We start from the raw sequence: 17,832 nt of genomic DNA, 5'->3' as shown, positions 1-17,832 counted from the left end.
CCCTAGGAAGGAAAAGAAACCCAGGAAATTGCACTGGTTTAGATAACTACTGTGACTGTACCTCTCCTGCTGCAATTAACAGACACTGTATAAGCCCTGTTCCTGTTTCAGCTGCTAGAAAGACTAAAAAAACCAAGAAATACACCTCATCATCCTACTGCATCAACTAGTTCCTGCAGCACAGCTCTGGTTAAGTGAACAGCTAAGAAAGCAAATACAGCCAAGGCTCCTTTGTTTTTCTTGTTAACCTTTAACTTGAAAAAATAGATGTATCTGGTGTTCTTTCCCATGAGATTGCTGGTGTTCTGCTAAGCAGCTGAAGTGATGTGCATGGCATGGCAGTAGACAGATCATGCTGTGTCCATGAGGTTCGCTGTATCAGATAGCAGAAAACTCACAGCAGTATCATAGCTTGCTAAAATCCTTTGTACAACTCTTTGAAATGTGCCTTTCACTTCCCTCTAACTGGTTAGATCTCTGAAATAAAAGGGAGACTGTACTCCAGAATAAACCAACCTCTGTTCCGTGGTGCAATTTGCAAAACCCGATGCAGAGAAATTAGAATAAGACCTGAAGGTTAGTTTGATCTCTTATTTCAAGATGGAGTAAAGAGACTCCAGTTACTCCCTTCCCTTGGAAACGAGTTTGGTGCAACGGCATGACTCAGAAGCTAATTTGCTTGTGACTGAGGTGTTGTAAATGTGGAAAGTGAAGAATGTACAAGACTCACTTGATCTCTCTGATCAAGGCAGGAGAGGCCAGACAGTAGCAAGCTGCTCTCCACCATCTCATGGAACAAGCTTCCCTGTTTGACAAGTCTATCGAGCAAATCTTGCTGCAGTGAGCTCTGTGGAGCAGCACTGGCAAACCTAGTCAGCCTTGCCAGATTTGGTGGCCTCTTTTCCTGAGGCCTTGTGAGACTCTCTGGTCCCCTGTCCTGATGTCCCTGGAGTCGTTGGACATGACTGGTCCTCTCTACAGTGCTTTTCACCAGCACTTAACAGCTTCTCTTGTGCTTGCCTGCTTCATCCTCCTGACACTTTGTCTGGTGCTTTGCTGGGAAGGTCAGCCAGGCAGAATGGTTCTTATTTGTATGGGAAGAAATAATTTATCCTTCAAGCTTTAATCCTTGAGAAATAAGTTCTTTGGGGGGATTTTGCAGGAAACTGAAGGTTAGTGGCAAGTCTCCAAGCAGTCACTTATCAGAGTAGTGGAGAATTTGATTAAACAGAATCACACGGTAGAAAATAAGCTGAGCACACGATGCCTTTAGTCTTATGCTTGTTTAAGGCATGAGGCTCATAACCACCAGGAGCTTTTCAATCCCTGAGCCAGGGAACAGGCAAATGTTGCACAGACAACGTGATCAAAGAACGATGATGTGCCGTTCCCACAGCGGCAGCCAACACTAAGCTCCTTTTTGTTATTTGGCCTGGAATAAATCAGCATTGGCCTGGAGGACTGCTGAACTAGAATAAAGCCCTAGCTTTGGGGAAGTATGGACGGGACTACCTGGAAGTACCCAGGTGGGTAAATGGTGTGCAGTGTCAACCCACAGTGCTCACATACACCAAGAAGCAACAAAGAACTGGCAAGTCACTGCTTGGTTTAACTGGAAGAGACAGGGTGCATTAGGACTGCTGTGTACCTTTAGGAGAGAGTGAATTAGGACCCAGAGTCGGGTCATATGTGAGAGATCATCATTTACTTCTCTCCATTGCCTCACACTTCTGTGATATTTGGTAGTTTCCATACCTGGGATCACCTGTTGTAGCTATAGACCGTAGCTATAGCTCTGAGGTGGTGGGACGGCAAACTCTTTCATGTTGCCATAGTTCCCAGTGTTTCTTCGATGGTGACTGTGTAAGACTGCAGCTAAATATTCTGTATGTACAGTAAGCCTGCAAAGATGTGCTGAAAGATTATCTTTAGCATATCAACCATAAGCATATTAACTCAGATGGTTTTCTTCTGTCTCCATCTCGTGCTCTCCTCCAGCAGAGTGCCTAGAACATGCTTGTGGTCATGTTACTTTAGAGCTGAGTGTGTAGACACGTGCTTTATATTATAGCAGTGTCACTGACCTGACAAATGCAGGCATCTGAGCTGAAACTGTGATGCTGTTGCTGTGTGCCATGAGGAATGGAGCACAAGAACAGTGGAAGGATGGAGAAGGGCTCAGTGTTTCCTCTTACAGGCCAGGTCAGATTTATCTGGTGTTGTAAAGAGACCTCTGCTTTCTTCCTGCTCCAAACATCCATGGGCAGTGGGGGAAGCAGGCTGTGCCTCAGCACAGCCAGTCCTCCTTCACAGGTCATGACTTGGGTAGCAGTTGGCCTGGGTGCTCAACGAAATTAAACTTAGCTATCTGACATGCTGTGCACAGCCCTCAGGGTAGTGACTTTGGGGGAATGGGCAAGATTAGAAGAGTTCAGTAGGAAAGAGATGGTCCTTTCAAGTATGGAGTGACAGGGAAGAAAGGTGCTCCTGTCTGAGCTGGCTGTTAGGAGATCTCCACAGCTGCCTTGCAGGCGTGAGGCGAAACAGAGCTCACTAATTTCTGAGGCTCCCTCTCACTCCAGCCAGGGCACCAAACCCCGTTGCGCACCTATCTGTGAGCTCCATCCATGTGCTCAGACCTTTGCTCTGAGCTCTTCTGAAAGTACCAAAGGGAATTCCCATGTCTGAAGTGTTTTCTTAGAGCAAAAATTCACTTTTTAGAGAAAGAAACCTAAGCTCTGATGGGTGACAAAGATTAAAATAAATTATTTGGAAAGAAAATTCCCCTTTTCCTTCACTTAATCCAGTAATTTTTAGTGCCTGCCTATGTGTCAGCAAACTGCACAGCCTCCTCCGGAAAGTCTCTGTCTCCTGCTGTCTCTCACAGCCGGCTCTGGCCGTTCTCTGTCTTCTCTGGGTCCTCCACTCTGCAAACCTGCCTCTGGCTCCCTGTCTCTGTCCCTCACTCTCTGCCTGCCCCACTCTGCCCACAGGAGGTTTCTCCCAGCTGCTCCTTCCCTGAAAGCAACTTCTGCTGCCCCACACACTTTTTCTGGAAAATCCTGCCCTGGCAGAGCAGCAGCAAGTCCCTGCTGCCTGGCAGTGCTTATTGGCACTGGCACCTTCCACACCCACTGAGGACATGGGCCTCTGCTCTCCTGCGGGGCAAAGTGCTACCCTCTCCTGCTGGAGGGTTTGAGGCATTCCCCCATGTAACGGAGGGATGCAAAGCCCCCCTGCGTGGTCTGTGCCATGCACCTGAGCAGGCAGGGGCAGAATGGCCCGTGGCCACCCATGCCTGGTGTCACTGCAGCTGTCCTGCAGCCCAAAGAGGGGTCAGTGCTGCAGGCCCCAGCAGTGACCTTCCACGTGAAGAGAGACTATATGGACACAAGTCAATTGTATTTTCAGTGCTTCCCTGTTTATTGGTGAAGAGAGCAGCCACAGACAGATCCCACCCTGCTGTTTCTGTGCCTCTGCTTCCTTGCTCTTGTGACTGCTTCTCCCCCTGCCTGTGTGCTTTCTTCTCCGGCTCCCTTGCTCTCACGTGCATACAAGCAGAGCTTGCCGAGCAAGCGTGTAGCCCAAGAACCTGCCTCACAGGGGCCCTGGTTTCTCTTCAGGCCTTACTGTATGTAGCTCCCTGCCTTGGGCAAGGACAGCTTTACTCTCAGCTCTCACTACAGCAAAGGTTGTTTTCTCTTTCTACTTGGTCTGAAAGCAGAGTGCAGAAAATACACAGTGGCTTTTAGTCCCGTGGCTGTGACCTGATCACAGAACAACCTGACAGGCCATGGCATCTCTCATTAACAGCACTTTCTCACAGGAGCCCTTCAGCACTACCAGGAGCCCTGTTCCCTACTCAGTGACTGGCTCTCACATCATCTCATTCTCTCTTTCTTGACAGATCATGTTATAACCTATGATCACAGAAAGTCCTGATCCTCACGTTTCTCTGCTGTCACCTGTGGGCTCCTCCAGAGCCGTGAAGAAGGGGGAACTCCAGCCCCACCATGAGAAGACTGGGTGAGAAGTGCCTGTGACATCTTGGGGAACAGCCACACTTTGAGAGCTAGTTTTAATTTTTATATTTAGCAATTATGAAGGACAGAAATAATGTTCTCCATTCAGCAGTTATCCACAGGAGCAGCTCTGCCTTCCCACTCTGGGATTAGATAAGAGAGTTTCATTAATGCAGGGAAAGTATGCTGATTTGAACCACTCTAAGCAAGGGGTGAATCAAGCTACCAGCAAGTTACCAAGATTGGCTTCCAGGCAATACACTGCCTCAGACTTCTCCTCAGGTGGAAGATGTCTGTTGGTGCCTCACATAGTTAGGTACCTGGGGTGTCTTAACCTTCAGGGAGTAACAAGTGTCTTCATTACCCTCCTGAATGGTTGGCAGTGTGTGGAGAACCCAGCTGCACTACAAAGCAAACAGTCTGGTCTGTAACTTACATGGTCCTGTCTTGCTTTACCAAGACCTCTTCCTGGGTGTTCAACCTGGTTGGTTCTTGCCTGGCTTATTATTAGAGACTGATGTCCCACCATCCCAGCTCTAAATTTCCCTTACAAATCTCAGGCTAACCTCATATCCCCTGCCCAATCTTAGTCTCCTTTACCTATGGCACTCACTCGTTCCCTTTGCTTTGGTTGCCAAGGGAGGGAGTGGACAGGGCTGTAGCAGACACTTATGTCTTATGTGACTGCTGGCAAGTCCCTGAGGCCTAAATCCTTAAGAGAAATTTGGAGTCTCTCCATTCAATGTAAGGAGGCTCCTTCCACTTCCAAGGATGACTTAGACACTTAGCCTTCATCCTGCTGGCCCAAACTGAAGTTTTGGTATTGTATTCTCTGCATTGCTCTGAACACGTGATTTAGTCACTTAGATTCACTGGGCTTTACAATGCTGAACACAGATCATAGAAACAGCCTTGGAAACCACACCTCCTCTTTCTGGGCCTCCGCTGAACTGTCACGGGGGGGTGATCATTTGGGCCTATTGCTAAGGGGTCACAATGGCACATTTGTGAAAGTCTGTGAGATACCTTTGTCTCTGCACTGGAAAGGCCGTGGAAATGCTTGGCTACCAGTCACTAAACCATATGCATCTTCCCTGTGAAGGGTAAATCAGACCGTTAAAGGCCTGCAGTGTGACTCTCAGGGACAAAACCACACCAGTCAGGCTTCTTCTTCCTCCTTGCTATTTGAGCCTTCCAGGACACCACACTGTCATGTCATCCTTTCCCACCCCCAGCCTCCTCCTTAACCCACACACTGTTGTCTGCACCCCATTTAAGGGAAAGAACCTCACTATCTCTTGTAAACCTCCCATCTCCTTAGCACTGCTGTGTGAGTAAGCTGAGCCTGCAGCAAGCACTTCTGAGCATTCGTCACTACAGTTGAGCGGTGTTATTGTGAGGGAATTGCTGAGGGTAGGTAGGATAAACTTCTCCAAATTCAGATGGGCAGCATAAGGCCACTCTTGGCTTGACTAGAGATGGAAAAGATTCAGTGCCCCAAGCCCCACACCTCATCTCCTAGATATACTGCTCTGTTTCTACTCAAGCTGTTGGTGTTTGGCTTCTGCATTCCCTGTAAGCAGACCTGCTGTTGCATCCTGCAAGTCATCACCAGGCTGCTTCAGTAACTCATCTTTCCTTCCATTCACAGGTCTTCTACGCATGGCGACTCAACCCATGTGAGAGCTCTCTTATGTGAGTACCCAGCAGCACTCTTTGCTGTCTGTGGTCTGTGGACATTGACTGACATCTAAGAGACACCCCAGCTCCCTCCTCTCCCCCTAGACGCTACTGTCTTAGAGCCTCCATGTGCATTTGCTATGACATACATCAGTGTTGATGAGAGACAGGAACACTGCCGGGTGATCTTGAGCTGCCAAAATAATCAGCTCTATGCACAACATGGCTTAAAGGATTTTTCAGTTAGCAGCATGCACCCACTAAAGAACCTAGACACTCATATTTTTTCTGGGGACTTCCACACTCTAGACTATTGCCACACAGGCAAGGCACCTTTGGCCAGTCCTGTGGAAAACCGGATGTATCGGAGCGTGGAGAACCTTCACTGGGCAACAGCTGCTGACTCTGGGCTGTATTCTCACTGCCGGAGCCTGGATAATGAGATCATCTTTCGCTATAGAGGCACCAGTCAGTGGACAGAAGGCTGTGTGGATGTGGCCCCAGTACAGAGCACATCAGACTCTCTGAGAAACCTTTCTCTCCGTGCTAAACAGACATCTCAATCAGCACAGAATGTGCTCCTCCCTCCCTTTGCCAAAGTGCCTCAGTGGCTCTTTCCTTCTGCAGAGGAAAGAGCCCTACATGGAGATGCCAAAAAAGAGCTGAAGGAGAAGCTGAGACTGCAGAGCAGTAAGGTGGCAGAGCCCTGTAAGCCAGTGCGTCCACAGGTGGCCCTGCCTGACCTGATGGCCCAGGAGTTTTTTGAATGCCAGATGTGCCGGCAGTACAAGAACGGTTGTGCTGTCAACTGCTGCACGGTTTTGGTGGAACACACTGCTTTCAGGCACAGCCTCACAGGGAGGCAGAGACTGTGTTTTGCACACAGGATCATCAGTCCAGAAGACATCAAGCAGGAGGCTCAGAGGAGGCTTCAGATCCGAAGGCAGAATAGCTCCCCCAATTTGCCCCTTCAGCATGCCGGGGAAAGCCATGAGATGGCCAAATCCAGAACAGCAGAAACCCTGGAACAATATAGTGGGGAAACAGATGTCAAAGCCACACTGGGACAGAGCAAGAAAGGCCGCTGCAAAGGGAGGCTCTACATACCCACCTTTGAGGAATTCAAGCAAATGAGAAGTAAGGAGGCAAATTCATCTGCCAGCAGCAGTGGGCCAACAGATTGCTTGAATAAGAGTCTGCCTGCAAACCAGACCCTGGAGGAGGAGAGCAATAAGAATATCTGTCCAGAAGCTCAGGAGACCAAAGCTGTGAATGAAGCTGCTGCCACAGCAGAGGATGATGATGATGTGTTCCATGAAAACCACACCTCTGCTGGCTTTTCCCAGTATCCAGCCACATGGGATGGTTTCAGAATGAGCAGCCCTGAGGTGAAGGACAGAACCTTCCAGATCTCCAGCCTGGATAGATCGCCAGTCCCCATTTGCTCTAGCCCTATTCCACGATCACCTTTACAGGCAGTAGCAATACACAGAGCTGGGCAGGAGATCTTCAGTGATGAGCAGCAGAAAGGAGAGACAAGACAATTAAATGATGTTCTCCACCTTGCAGGGCAGTCGCTGGCTTCTGAAGCCCAGTCCTCTTGCTGTTCATCGCTGCTGTTAGAAGCCACAGACTTATCCAGCTATGGAGCTAAGCTACAAAAAATGAAGGATGAATTCATAGGCTCAGCCCTGGAACTTATTAAGAAAAGGTAACATGCTCTGTGGGGTCACCTCAAAGCAGTTCCCTTGTTAACAATCTGGTCTCTCTCCTGATATGTACATTTAACTCCTGTATAAATACATTGTTGGCAGAGCCTTTCATCTTGGGGTCTCTGATAGCCACATGGACGTGTCTTTAAGCTGTTGAGCTTAAACTCCATCTTTGTGTGGGATTAAACACAAAAAGCATTTTCATCTAGACTTTGCCTTTTTGTACACCTAAATCCTGTCAAGACAGCAGCCATTAGTAGTCCTGACAGCCAATTTCCCACCCATTTTATTTCTGTACTAAATTGTTGAAATGTCTTTTTTCTTTTTTTAACAACTGTTAAAAGTAGAGGACAGCCGAGAGATGCAAAGTACTAATAAGATTCCTTTGAAAAAAGATGTAGAGTTTGTCCCACCCCTGCAGGACATGAATTTAGGTAGCCTGACATGCAGTAACAAGTGCTTTCAGTTGCTGCTTGTATGTAGTGAACTAGCAAATAAGAGCAAGATGGCTGCTACAAGTCTTTAACCATCCTCTGGAGACCAGCACAGGCAGCAAGTGAAAGTACTTGCAAATACTGTCCTTCTGCCAACTCAGACAGTGTAAGCTGTGCGAGAAAATACTTGCATAAAGCCTTCCTCCCTCTTCTCCTACCAGTGTTTTCCCCTTCTCTGGGTAAGATGTTCACAAGGACTGCTTTCTCCATCCTTGTTTTGGTCACTGCAGTCCTTGTTACCTCCCTTCTGCCAAAGAAATGGGGATCCCTTTCTATGCAGGCAGGTGGCTCAACAGGAATCAGCAAAGTTCTGGAAGCTAGGAATTTGGGGCTGTTATCACTGTCTTATCTCTAGATAAGTCTGATGGGAAAAGGAGGAGTAAGTGTTGGTGGAGTGGTTTGTTTCCATATGCTTGGCTTTCAGGACTGGCTTTGCAAAGAATTACATTGGACTTGGTTCCTGGCTGCTTCCGACATCCACAGATGCGGTGTGTGAAATGCCAGGGCATCAACCTTGTACACTGGTTTGGTATTTCTGGAATGCTGGAGCTCTGAGACTGGACTCAGGTTTTAGAGGAGATGATAGTGACTTCTGCACAGGAATGAGAGTCATCTGAAAGAACTTCTGTGGAGCTGAAGCTCCCTGTGTAGACAGAGCCAGAGAGACAAGCAGAAGTACTTCTGCAACTTTACAGTCCAAAGGGAAGTAGGTGGTGTCAGAGCCCTAAATGCTTCCTTCAGCTGTCCAGCCCAGCATTTGTGCTTTTGTTCTAGAGTATGAAAACCCGAAGAAGAAACAGATGAGAAAGTTACGGTATACAACCATTTTCATTGAGTAGGCTATTTTCATCATTGATGTGAAATGAAGTACACAGAATGGCACAAGCCATGAGTAAGAGCATAAGAACAGCTGTCTTGGGGCAGGTGAAAGGTTTGACTAGTATCTGGAGCCCAAGGTGCATGCATAGAAAAGTATACAGGAAATGGGTGGTGCATATGATCTTTCTTCCCACTACTTTCCAAGCCTCCAAACACTTTCTGCCCAGGGCCTTTATGGTTTCAGTGTGGTTTCTGTGCTTTTAATATCCACGGTGGTTTTTGTTTCTGTGAATGTGTTCAGTCTCCCTAGTTGGATTTGTTAAAATATATGAGGTGATTTTATTAACACCAAAATGGTAATTGATCTAGAAATAAGAATGACAGTGGTTCCAGTATTAGAGAAGTTGTTTCATGTGAAGGAACCACCCTGGCCTGTATATTTTCCATAGTAATAACAATTAATGATAAAGATTGTAATTTCTTCAGGACAGCAGGAGGAAAACAAATCTGTTGGCAGTGCCAGAGTACTGTTTAGTGGGAAACTCCAGTTTCCTTTGTCTGGAAATTTCTCAATTATTTTCCATGGTTTTCACCTGAGACTGTAATGTGCCTGAATATTATTTATAACTCAAGCTGATTCTCACTGCAGAGGTGGGAGACTTTTTGTCTGGATGTTTTGGGGTCCTAAATTATAATCACTGACATCCAGGCCATGTTTTTTCTCCAAGTCTCCAATGAAATGAGCTGAAAGCTGGGGATTTGGTCCCATTTCCAGATACTGGGCTCAGCAAGCCTTTGATAGAGATGTTGTGATGGAGCATCACAGAATAAGACAGCTGAAATTGTCTTCTCTTTCTAGTGGTTCTGTGTAAGTATTACAGTTTTACAAAGCAGTTTTGGCTAATAAGTTAATTGCCTCCCTAGTGATTCATAGTTAATTACTTAAGACTCATTCAAATGGCTTAATATTTCATCAGTGAAGATTTGATTTTCAGCTTCATAATTATGGTGGCTTTAGGCCCCTCATAGGTCACTGGATACCTTTAACTTAGGTTGTAGTCCTGGGTGGGAAGGGGTGTTGAGATCTAGGTGGAAATCCTGTAGGCATTTCAATAGTCCAATTTCTGAAATTGTTTAAGCAGCTAATTGCTCAGGATAAGGACGTGCAAGGACCTGGGGTTCCTGTTTATGAAATGGGGGACAAGGTGACAATAAAAACCTGCAGAAGGAAACCAAGGACACGACTAAGAAAGAAGGCTTCCTGAAAAGAGTGATGGGGTGTATTTGGGATGACACCAGGATAGTGGGTACAATAACAGCTTCTCATAGCAGAGGACTCCAAGTCTTGAAGGCAGGTGCCAGCAATGGTCAAAAATGTTTCCATTGGTCAGAAGGAGCCAGGAACATGTGGACAGGGCTGAGAACTGCTGGCATGGACAATGAAACAACCATGAAGAGGCCCATAGAGACCACGAAGCAAAGCAGGTGCATTTCCAGTTGTACACCACACACCCGCTGCCTTTGCTTCCATGAGATTCAGAGATGATGGCCCACAGGTTTAAAAGGACATTCGGAAAGAACCTATTGTCCCTGTGCTGGCCCAAGCGCACCGTCCATCTTGCAGAGAACAGGGAAAACAGGCAGAAAAATCCTATCCCAATAAGTGATTTGATCCCACAGAAGGAAACATGCCAGACTGCCCCCTTCTGCAGTTCTGCGTGAGAGCAGAGGGATGGCTTGAGCAGGTGTTGGGGTGGTCATGCTGGCAGCCCAGATCTCTGCCAGGGGGAGAGGATCTGGAGGAAGGGACAATATCCCTTTTTCTTGGCAATGTCTCCTCTTCCTCCTAACCCAGGGGCAAAGGTTAAAGGAGCAGCCCTATGTTTTGGTTCTACAAAACTGCTTGTATCCTCCCTGTTTTGTCAACATCCCTCTGATCATGACAATGGTGCAGTGCACAGCGACTGCTCTGTGGAGCAGCACTTACCCCAACATGGCATGGCCAGTACATCATGCAGGAAGGATCTAATCACAACTAGAAGTAGAGCAGTCAAACCAGGGATGAGGAAATCTCCTTTGACATGATGTGGGCTCTGCATCATTGCCTTTCCTACCTCTAGCTGACCAACCATGGGGTGGGTTGAATTTCTCAGTCTCCGGTCACACTTCCTTAGCTCAGCTCTCTGGGCAGTATTGGCTCTTGTTCCCACTGCAGGTCATGTCTGGAGATTTTTAAAAAATATCCCTGTTGGGTTATGGAAACCACAATAAGCAATGGCATCTGGTCCGCAGACCTTATCAGCAGAGAGCTGCTGTCAGCTTCACTTAGAGGAGCAGTAATATACGCTGGAGTACTTTCCATGTTTAAGTGGATGATCTTGAAGCACTGTAAAAATGACAAATGAAAGCTCAGCTTCCCTCTGAGACTATGGTCCGTATGGTGGTGATCAAGAGGAGAAGATAATATTCCAGTTCCGAGCTCTGCTACTGACCTTGGACACATCCTGTTGCCTCTCTGTGCCTCAGCATGGTCCCTTCTTTCTGCACGTTTCAACCAGAAACTGTTTGAGTAGGAGCAGCTTTTGGAAATGGTGGTTTTCTGGCAATGGCAGATCCTCTACAAGAGCTTTCTTGCTCCCTAACCTCTGCTGTCCCTCCCACAGGTGTGCCCAGCTGAACTGTTCATACTTTACCCAACTCAATGAAACATCAATGAAATTATCTGGCTGGCAGTACATGAGGGAGGGTATTTTTTTTAAACCCAGATGATTTCAAGACTGATTTTAGATTATGGCCACACAGACAGTTACACTGGACTGGCTGAAGGTGTGGTACTCCAAATATAGCTGGGGATGGAAGGGAGGAAGGAGACAGGAACCTCTTAAGCTGGACCAGGCCAGGACAGTACCATTGTGGGACCACAGCCTTGCTGTGTGCCTGCGCTGCTCTTACTGCAAGCCTGTAAGGGGGCTAATGCAGTCTGTACTGCAGACTGCTCCATGACAGCACTGATGTTGGTACCCCCCCTTGTACAGGCTGGGGAGCAGAGCCTTGAGAGCATGAAGCAATGCTTCCAAATCCATGTGGCAGGGAGTTAGCACAGCAAAAAGTAAAAGCCAGGAGCCTGCTGTTAGCACTGTGTCATTGCTGCACAGCCATGGCTACACTCTTTTAAAGTTGGTAAATTCTTTGGTAGTGTCAGCTGGGACCTGGAAGCATAAATGAAGATGAAAAAGCATCAGCTGGAAAGTTGAAACCAACTTTTCTGGCTTGACAACAGAGCCAGTTTGTGTTCCGGGAGATTTGTTGCCTCTTCAGCAATTTCACTATTGGCTGATGGTTTGTTATCGGAGCCAACTGTCATTCATCGTAAGGAAAATACCCATCTGTCTCGTGTTTGCTTGTAGCTGACAGTGTTAGAATTGCACATTAGCAGTATGACCTACCAGCATAAGTTCACAAATGAAGCCTTTAAGAAGAAGCAGACTTTCGTCATAGGAGACTTTTGTTAAGGATAAAATACGTGCATAACCTGAAATATGTTCCAGACACTGGCTTCCTGTATGTACAAGCATCCATATCCAGTCCTCACAACCTTTCTTTTTAAAGGAATCCAAGCCCATAAAAATTAAGTAAACTCAAAATGAAAAAAATTAATATTCTTCCAAGCAGGCTTCATTATGCATGGAAATAAGGTGTCTTAGAAAGTCTGTTAAAAAAAATGTATCACAAGTAATATCACAAACTACAGCCTGCCAACTACTCTGTCAAGTCAGTGGTTTTGTACCAGACTGCGTCTGTCTGGAGAGGTGTTGTTGTCTACAGAGAGGGGAACATGGGGTTGGAACAGGCTGCCTGTATCAGCTAGGCCAGGCCCTTGTTAGCACCAGACAGCTGTGAATAAGAGCATCCCAGAATTGCCAAGTGAGAACAATAGACTCTGCCAATCTTTTTGGGACTCTTAAGTGCACCAAAAGGGCTGATCCTGAGTTCGCTGAAAGCAGAGGGAATCTTTCCAGTGGTTTCAGCAGGCTTGGGATCATATGAGATGAAGAACAGAGGGAAAGCTCCCTTAATCTTCTAATCTCTTCAGAGTATTACGGTTTTTAGCAGGTGATTTTCTTCCAGATGAGCATTATGGTTTCTGTGTTGACAACATCTCTTTAAATAGCAGCAAATATGGATATGGCCTACTTCGAAAGGTTTTTCTGGTCCCTATGGGAGAACCTCATGTTTTATGGACACAAAAATGCCCTGTGAACACCTGAGTTTTGATATCCCAGACTGATGCTGCCATGAGTGCAATTACCCAATTTGCAATGCTGTAATTGAGCTATGTTTAGAGCCCCTGAAACACATGTACAGCCATCCATGCTGACCAGTCTAGATTCCTGCCTGCACTTTTCCTGAACTGGTGCAGCTGGTTCTTTGAACCTGGGCTTTGCTGCTCAGTCTCATCTGTGTCAGGAATGGCAGGTGAACTGCATGCATGACGTTCATCAGAGTCTGCTTCTTCCCCTGCAGCTGCAATGCTGAGACTGCTGCCAAATCCCCCTCCAAGGGACAGTGTGATCTGAGGGAAGCTGATCTCCCACCTCCGGAGGACAGCCAGCAGCCCACAGCGATGTCCATGGCAACAGAGACCTGGGAGGACAAGCCAAGCAATGAGACATCCAGCGACACTCCACCTGCAGGGAATGTAAGGGAGAGGAATTCCCCTCTCATCTTGAGCATGTGTTTAGGATTTTTTTCTTCTCAGAAGCTCTAAAGGATCCCTTCATTGTAGGAACTGGGCAGACTGGGAGCCTGGGATCTGAAATCACACCAACTCCCACGAGTGATTAAACTCTGTTAGAAGCATTTCTAGTGCCTTTTTTTATTACAGTTAATGAAACAGGAGTCAATTTTGTGCCCCTACCTATCTGCCGCTGCATCTCTTGCAGGGAGTTCAGCAGTAACTCCTTTACGGCTTATGGCTTTCACTGTGCCACAAGCCCCTCATTGCTGGACTGCCCAGGAGATCACAGACTCCCTCATAGATCCCACTTGGTCAAACCGCTAATGTAGGTAAGGCATAGAGGCTGGAGTTACTGACCCTGCAGCACTGAAATGTTCACAGAACAGAGGCAAGCTAGCTCAGATCCTTGGAGGACAGGCTTAGGCACCCATTTAGGCCTTTAGCCAGGACTATGCTGCTGACTAATTCATGGTTATTTGACAGCTGTGATCCAGCCACCACGAAGCCACGGTACTTGGAGCTACACAACAGCAGAGGGAGAGGGGTCCTTGCTGTTAGGACTAAGCAATACAGAGGGACCTGGGGTGACAGATTTCCTAATGCTCGTGTAGCAGAGCTGCATTTACAATTCCACAGCTGATGAGTTGCCTTTTCACTCCTTTGGCAACTGAAGTCCAGTGGCTGCAAACCAGGTGCTGCTTTGAGCACCTCCTTGCTCCAAACCCACTTGCTTTTCTTGCAGACCCCCAGTCCTGGCTGCCGTCGATCCAGCTCTGACATCGTTCATGAGAGCACGGATGGTGCCAAGGCCCAGCGGGAGTGCCGGCTGCGGCCACACTTCAGTGACCCTATGCCGACAGACTCAGTGAAGAGGAAGCAGCTGGAGCTGAAGATTGCAGCTGCAGCACGGCAGCATGCACAGAAGCGCCGGCAGGAGCGAGACTATGGTATCCGCATTTCAGCACACTCAGAGGGGGTTGATAGGCCAGATGCTGAGCCCTGCTATGCTGGTGTAAATATGGAGCAGCTCTACTGACCTGGGGGAGGGAAGCATTCTCGGTTTAACCCAGGCGTGCAAGAAATCAGGATCTACTCTGCTGTGTCTGTCCCTGACTGGCAGGGGAAGAGAGAGCCCAAATGAGTTCACAGGTATGGGCAGTGCAGGGATGACAGGCCCCAGGCTTTACCCTGGAGCCATTTACTTCTGACCCCTGCCCTTCCCAGCAGCAGAACAGGTGGGGAGGAAGGGCTAACAGCCCTGCTTTCACCAGATCTCCCGCTCCTACAGAGTTCCTACCACTCATGGCTGTGCCAGCTTGAGTTTCCTGGGTAAGCTCTGTACAGTTGGCAATGCCTGTAATGATTTGTATCTGTTCTCAGGTCCAGTGGTAGCAAAAGCCAACCTTGGCCATGGTGGCAGCTTCGATGAGACCCACCGTGCCCCACGTGGCTCCCTCCGCTCCAGACATCATTGGAGCAATGTCAGCAGCCTGAGCACAGACAGTGGTATTGTTGGTGTGAACGATGTCCGGGATGACCTGGATCCCAGCGAGGCCACACAGACCAAGTCAACGGATGTGGCGAGGGCAGATAGTGGCATTGGCCAGATGCCAGCCAGAAAGTGGAGGAACAGGGCATCCGAAACGCTGAGCTCACTGCAGGCCTGGGAAGCCCACCGTCCCTGCACTGACTGTGGAGAAAGGGACCTCCCAGTGGAGACAGATGTCCAGAACTGCAATCAGAGGCGGGCTGACCTCTGTGAGAAGTGCCGCAAGCGCAGGACGGAGCGCAAGGAGTCTGTGCTGGAGTTTGTCAACACAGAGGCCAGCTATGGAGAGGACCTGCGCATCATCAAAGAGGAGTTCTATCTCCCCATGCAGGCGGCTGGGCTGCTGAGCCAGGAGCAGCTCCTGGGCATCTTCAGCAACATCCAGGAGCTCATTGATCTCAATGAGAACTTCCTGGAGATACTCCAGGAAGAGATCGATCAGGCCTTTGACCAGGTACGACACTGTGTGCTCTAAATGGGCCAGACTGGGCAGACAGGAATAGGTTTTGTATTAGTGAGGCAGCATAGGTGGAGCAGAGGATCAGGGGGTAGGACTCCTGGGTTCTGGTCATCTGCCTAGTCCCTTGCTTCCTCAGCTATTGTAAACCAGTGATCTCAGTAGGCCTGTGCCAGGTCACGGCTGCTGGCCTCACTCTCTGCTGTGGTAATGCCACTGACATTAGCAGGCCATCAGCAGTCTAGTTCATTTATCCCATTAACAGGACCTAGCTGTCCCATTACCAAAGTTAGCTTTAAGCCAGTTAACTTTGACACTGATAAGAGTGTGACCATGGGGGCACAGAGCTCAACTTGATCTGGTTCACAGGCCATGCTCTGGCAACTCTGAGGTGGCTTCCCTCAGGCTGGCTTGGGTGTATTTGCCTTGGGTTGCAGTTTATCACAGCTTGCCCCTAGGCTGGCTGCAGTGCCAGGCAGCACATGCTGCCCCCTGCCCTGGTGACAGTTGGCCCTTACAGCTCCATGTACCAGTTGTTTCTACTGATGCACCCTGCCTTGCACAAGGAACTTCCCTGCCCCACCAGCATGGTGGTCAGACGGCAGAAACGTGGAAATAAGACTCTAGAGCAGCAGACAATCACTCCAAAGGACATATAAACAGCTCCACAGCCTCCTTTTTTCAAGAAACCTAAAACCCACTTGTTGCTTTATCAGTTTCACCAGGATGTTTTGCTCTCTAGGAACACATCCCTCCTTTCCCTCTCTGAAACCCTGCATGTCAGACTGAGCGACACGTCTCAAAAACTGGCAACTTTGACAACCACTCTCATGCACCTGACACAGTGAAGACAGATGCGCACTGTGGATGAGATGTCCCCTGTGCTTAATTTATTGAGAAAATGTCTTCTACAAACAGCTGTGGGTTTCTGTATCTCCTCCTCCATGTTGCCCTTTGCAGTCAGAGCTCAGTACTGCACCAAAAAGCTGCAGCAGCCAGAGAACTGCTCCTTCTCTCACTGCTCAAATGAGTAGGGATTGCAGAGCATGTCAACATACACCTAGACAAAGCTAAGAGCATCATGTGGCATCAGATTCTTACTTTGCCCTTATTTTATTACACATCCAGAAATCAGAGAACAATTTACCATGAAATTTATTTTTCATTTAGGCATCAAAGTAGCCAGTAAGAGCATAACTGAAGGAGACTGTTTCCTGGCCAGGCCAGTTGCTGGGATCAGCTGCAGAAGTTATGTGCTATGTCTGTTACTTGAGTTACATGCCTCTTCTGCCCATTTGCTCTTAAAAACTTGCTGTTAATTTATACGGCAGAGCTGCCGGCTCTACAGAAGGGCCCCACTACACCCTCCTGACTAGCAGGCTCACTCTGGCCTCTGGCTTTTGAGCCCCTGCTCCGGTGAGCTGGCTGAGCCCTCAGAAGCAGAGAAGATATCTCTGTACGTGTAGATGCAGTTAGACCAGCTTTCCTTCCCCTCCTCATGCACTGCTTCCCTCCAGACCTGCAGGGACTGCCTTTCCACCAGGAGGGCTGAGCCCAGTTCCACCTTTGGTCTGGTGTTCACCAGATCCCGCAGTAGGTGCATGCTGATAGGACTGAATGCAGGCTCTGTGTTTGTGCCTCTCCTGAACTAACCCAGCAGGGGCTGTATTGCATGCTTGTAGGGTGATGACGACCTGATGACAGTGTGCATTGGCGAAGTGTTTCTAGAGTTCGTCAACATGTTGCCAGCCTTTCAGACCTACTGTCTTCAGCAGTCCTCCTCCGTGAATATGCTCAACGCACTGGAGAAGGAGAAAGAGTTGCTCAGGTGAGAAAAGGGCTGAGCGTATTCTTCCAGGTTTTGGGGACAGGAAGGCACCAGGCTGAGGCTGAAGCCTTTGGCAGCTCAACTAGATCAAAGTTTTGATGATAATGTTCTTCAGTGATGAGCTGCTCTCTCCTGGAGTGAGGAGAGTAATTTATTCTCCAAAAGATATTTAATCCTTGTTATCTCCACTGAGGCAGCCAGTTGGTCCCCAGTGGTGTACTGTATTTTGTGATAGCAGTGTTTGCCCACTGACCACTGCGCTGAACTATCACCAAGTAACACCCAGCTGAGAACAGCTCTCCGTCGCTGCACCAGAGCATGATTTGGATTTCCACTGGGGAAAGCCACTGTGTGAAGCATGCATGATTTGAATTTATTTCCCATTTGTAGCCCTATTGGGCATCAGGCGAGTCACTTCTCTTTCCACTGCAACAGCTTAAAATGATGGCAGTACCAAATTCTTGTTTGGAGGGCTTTGCAATCTGATGATGAAAGGAGCTACAAATGAATGTAATCTGATATAAGCTGATGTA

General features: G+C 48.0%; 1 protein-coding gene across 6 annotated transcripts in view; it reads left to right on the top strand.

Annotated features, from left to right (window-relative positions):
• The window catches only part of LOC126038766 (uncharacterized), a 53,501-nt gene that overhangs the window by 27,840 nt on the left and 7,829 nt on the right, over nt 1-17,832 (top strand). For 2 of the 6 annotated variants that reach the window (XM_049800982.1, XM_049800991.1), the window contains 6 exons: nt 3,908-4,026; nt 5,674-7,413; nt 13,252-13,426; nt 14,208-14,412; nt 14,846-15,468; nt 17,154-17,299. In XM_049800982.1, the coding sequence (XP_049656939.1) occupies nt 5,843-7,413; nt 13,252-13,426; nt 14,208-14,412; nt 14,846-15,468; nt 17,154-17,299 (2,720 nt within the window). In that variant the 5' untranslated portion in view covers nt 3,908-4,026; nt 5,674-5,842. Of the gene's footprint in view, nt 1-3,907; nt 4,027-5,376; nt 5,436-5,673; nt 7,414-13,251; nt 13,427-14,207; nt 14,413-14,845; nt 15,469-17,153; nt 17,300-17,832 lie in introns of those variants that run through there. The other 4 variants (XM_049801001.1, XM_049801010.1, XM_049801019.1 and 1 more) reach the window with 3 other exon arrangements.

This window comes from Accipiter gentilis, chromosome 1 (assembly GCF_929443795.1).
Source record: "Accipiter gentilis chromosome 1, bAccGen1.1, whole genome shotgun sequence".
NCBI lineage: Eukaryota > Metazoa > Chordata > Aves > Accipitriformes > Accipitridae > Astur > Astur gentilis.
This window is presented reverse-complemented; position numbering and strand designations above follow the sequence as displayed.